The sequence below is a fragment of the Ceratina calcarata genome, unplaced genomic scaffold (assembly GCF_001652005.2).
Source record: "Ceratina calcarata isolate Rehan_Ccalc_2016 unplaced genomic scaffold, ASM165200v1 scaffold125.2, whole genome shotgun sequence".
NCBI lineage: Eukaryota > Metazoa > Arthropoda > Insecta > Hymenoptera > Apidae > Ceratina > Ceratina calcarata.
The window spans coordinates 110,585-114,808 of record NW_017133516.1 but is presented as its reverse complement, the minus strand read 5'-3'; the positions used below and the strand labels follow the sequence as shown (position 1 = coordinate 114,808).

The window sequence follows — 4,224 nt, the reverse complement described above, 5'->3', positions numbered from 1 at the left end:
GTTTAAATATTACAGAAAACAAAGCAATTAGATTAGTTACGTTCGCTCAATAAATGTAACATACTCAATGAAATAACTAACAACTTTATAAATTACAGAGTAGCTAAAATTATAAAAAAATGGGAAGAGAATTAGAGTTAAACTTAATCGTTCCTCTTTAAGTTCACCTGTTCCTAGAAGAACGTCACTGGGTCAATGTGCCGAAACCTGGTACTTGAAGATAAAACACATGGATAGCAGTGATGTTTAGAGCAGGTCACTGACAGATATGGCCATGTGTTTTAGTTTCGAGTGTCAGGCTTCGGCACATTGACCTACTGAAATTCTTTTAGGAGCAGGTGAACTTAAAGACGGACGACTAATTTCAACTCTAATTCTTTTCCCATTTTTTATGCTTTACCTACCGTGTAATTTATAAAGTTGTTAGTTATCTCATTGAATATGTTGCATTTATTCAGTGAACATAACAAACGACTAATTTCTTTCTTTTCTGTGATATTTAATAAATTTCTTAGTTACTCTTGCATGTAAGTTTTGTTTTGTGGCGGCCGGGAGATCGGCAGGAAACGGTTTCGTGTTAAATTGTCCTGCCGATCTTCTAGGTAAACGCGGAGACATAAAAACACTCGAGCGAAGAACTCGTGTTCGGTTACGCGTCAAAAAAGTTGTTGTCATTCTGAAAAAGAAAGAGAGTAGGGAGGACGCGGTTCGGCGGAACAAGTCCGAGCAGGTTAGTTAGCTCGGGACGCTCCGAACATTAACACCGTTGAAACGATTAAACGAATAAAGTTATTTCTTGTTATTTTAACTCTCGTCAGTTAATCAACCTATTCCCGAGTCGCGTTGCATCCAAATTGGTGACCCCGACGTGATCTTAAAAACGGGATAGCGCGAAAACGGGAAGTTTTAAGTAAAAAAGGGGAAAGAAAACAATTTGAAACAATGAGTGACGACGGTGATCAAGCCAAGGATGAAACATCAGTGGTCACGAGCGGAGTGAGTGCCGCGACTTTGCGAGTGCCAAAGTTTTGCCGAATGAGAACGAGACTGTGGTTCAACAGCTTGGAAGCTCAGTTCGTGTTAAACAAAATAACGCGAGACGAGACAAAGTTCTCGTATGTCATCGGCCAGCTCGACGAAAAGTACATGGAGGAAGTCGAGGACATAATCACCGACCCTCCGGAGCAAGGGAAGTATGAAAAGCTGAAGACGGAGCTGATCAAGCGCCTCTCCGACGCGGATGGCACGAGGGTGCGAAAATTGATCGAAAGCGAGGAGATAGGAGACCGCACGCCGTCTCAATTCTGGCGCCATTTGAAGAACTTGTCTGGAAACGCAGTCAATAACGAGTTCCTAATGCAGATGTGGAAGAATCGTCTGCTTGAAAAGGTGCAGCTAGTGCTCGCTAGCATCCTCAACCTGGAACCAACACAATTGGCGGAAGTGGCTGATCGGGCGTACGATATCTCGTTCGATAGAGGCAGCATCTCGGCAGTGACTTCTAAACCGAGCGCGGAAGCTGTCAACGAGCAAATTAAGCAACTTGAACGGCGAATGGCGGACATGGCGAGCGACATTCGCATGCTTAAAAAAGCCATGTACAATCGCGGAAGAAGCAGCTCGAGAGGCGGCTCGCGAAGCCGTTCAAGAGGCGGAACACGGAGCAACGGCAAGAGCCGCGAGCAGGGTGACTCCAATCAGCAGGTATGTTGGTACCACCAAACTTTCGCGGAGAAGTCGACCCGGTGCAAATCACCTTGCAGCTGGAAGACGGAAAACGGTCAGGACCGTCAGTAAACGCGGCGTCACGTGATGGTCCAAAAGCAGGCCGCATATTCATCACCGACAAGAGATCCAAGATCGTTTTCCTCATCGACACAGGAGCCGATTTGTGCGTGTTTCCGCGATCGCGAGTGCGAGGACGTATACCGAAGAGTCGCTATGAACTTTTCGCAGCAAACGGCACGCGTATCGCAACGTACGGCACGGAAGTGATGAAACTAAACTTATCCCTCCGACGCGAATTTCCGTGGCGGTTCGTAATAGCCGACATCGACACGCCAATTATCGGTATGGATTTTCTAGCACACTACAACTTGTTAGTTGATCCCCGTAATCGCAAGCTCATTGATGCGAACACGAAACTGGGCGCGTTCGGCCGTTTAGCACGCGAGGATGAAAAAACGGATTCGGTGAAAACAATCGCCGGAGACTCGGTGTTCCACCAACTCCTCGCCAAGTACCCGGACTTAACGCGACCACCAGTGTTCAAGCGCGAAACAGTGAAGCATCGTGTGTAATACCTCATAAAAACGACGCCTGGACCGCCTGTACATAACAAACCCCGTCGGCTCGCCCCGGATCGCTTAAAAATGGCAAAGGCCGAAATTGAACTCTTGCTGAGCCAGGGCATTGTACGCCCCTCCAAGAGTCCATGGGCTTCTCCATTACACCTGGCCGACAAAAAGGATGGCAGCAAACGACCCTGCGGAGACTACCGAGGACTAAATGCGCGAACCGAGCCTGACAGATACTCACCGCCGAACATCGAGGATTCTACGCAGCATCTAGAAGGGAAGAAAATATTCTCCAAGATCGATCTGGTAAAAGCTTTTAATCAAATTCCGGTCGCGGAGGAAGATATACCGAAAACAGCTATAACTACGCCTTTTGGTTTGTTCGAGTACCTTTTTATGCCCTTCGGTTTGCGAAACGCAGGACAAACGTGCCAACGTTTCGTGGACAAAATGATTCGCGGATTTGATTTTGTGATAGCTTACATCGATGATTTCCTTATAGCCTCGGACGACGAGAAAGATCATCTCGAATATTTGAAGCAGCTTTTTGAACGAATGAACCAATATGGCGTAGTTATAAACCCGGCGAAATGCGTTTTTGGCGTGAGAGAAATAACGTTCCTAGGCTACCTTATAAACAGCGAGGGTGTAAGGCCGGTCCCCGAGCGCGTAGAACCAATCGCGAATTATCCTAAGCCGATCATGATAAAGCAATTGAGGAGATTTTTAGGGATGATAAATTTCTACCGTCGTTTTATACCTGGGGCCGCGGACATACTGCAACCACTCAACGACCTATTAAAAGGGTCGAAAAAGGCAACGCACCCGTTCCGTGGACAGAAGCAGCGGAAGGAGCTTTCAGTAAAACGAAGGACAGCCTAGCGAAAGCGTCTTTATTAGCCCACCCCGTACCTGGCGCGCCTCTTAATATAACAGTCGAAGCGTCGGACTACGCGATCGGAGGCGTGGTACAGCAGCTCGTAAACGAAGTGTGGCAACCTCTGTCATTTTTCACGAGGTCTCTTTCCGCCGCACAACGAAAATATAGCGCGTACGACCGCGAACTGTTAGCTATGTATGCGGCTGTGAAGAAGTTCAAACACCATATCGACGGTCGAAATTTCGTAATATATACGGACCACAGACCTTTAACTTTCGTATTTAAATAAAACCTCGAAAAATGCTCGCCACGACAATTTCGCCATCTTGACTATATCGGCCAGTACACAACCGATATAAGACATGTAAAAGGCAAGAACAATGAAGTGGCCGACGCGCTGTCGAGGATTGAGGCAGTCTCACGAGCGCCAGACCATCAGGCACTCGAGGCAGCTCAAAACCTAGATCCAGAACTAATTGAAATTTTACAATCTAATAATAGTAGCTTAAAACTAAAAAAGATTAATTTTCCTGGATTTGAAGTCCGTCTATATTGTGACACGTCGAACGATTCAGTAAGACCGTATGTTCCGGCACGTTTGAGGCGTTCCATTTTTAATTCTCTGCACGGGTTCTCCCACCCGGGAGTCAGAGCAACACAGAAATTAATTACGGAACGTTTCGTGTGGCCGTCGATAAACAAAGATTCCCGCACATGGGCACGCCAATGTATTCCGTGCCAGCGATCCAAAATCACGCGACACGTAGCAGCCCCGATCGGAAATTTTGATAGCCCAAATAGCCGGTTCGAACACATACACATAGAACTCGTAGGACCGATATCTTGCTCGCAAGGTTTCAAATACGTCTTAACAGCTATAGATAGGTTCTCGCGGTGGCCTGAAGCAGTGCCGTTGAAAGAAATAGATGCGGAAACAGTGGCAAAAGCTCTAATGGGTGCCTGGATCTCTCGTTTTGGCATTCCATTAAGAATAACGACAGATCAAGGTCGTCAGTTCGAGTCCCAGTTATTTAAGGAGCTTACCCG

General features: G+C 46.7%; 1 protein-coding gene across 1 annotated transcript; it reads left to right on the top strand.

Moving 5' to 3' along the window:
• The first annotated feature begins 942 nt into the window (after positions 1-942).
• LOC108627369 (uncharacterized) lies at positions 943-2,300 on the top strand. The gene is made up of 2 exons (XM_018028579.1): positions 943-1,704; positions 1,764-2,300. The coding sequence occupies exons 1-2, from the start codon at positions 943-945 to the stop codon at positions 2,298-2,300; spliced, it is 1,299 nt and encodes a 432-aa protein (XP_017884068.1).
• Positions 2,301-4,224: the final 1,924 nt, after the last annotated feature.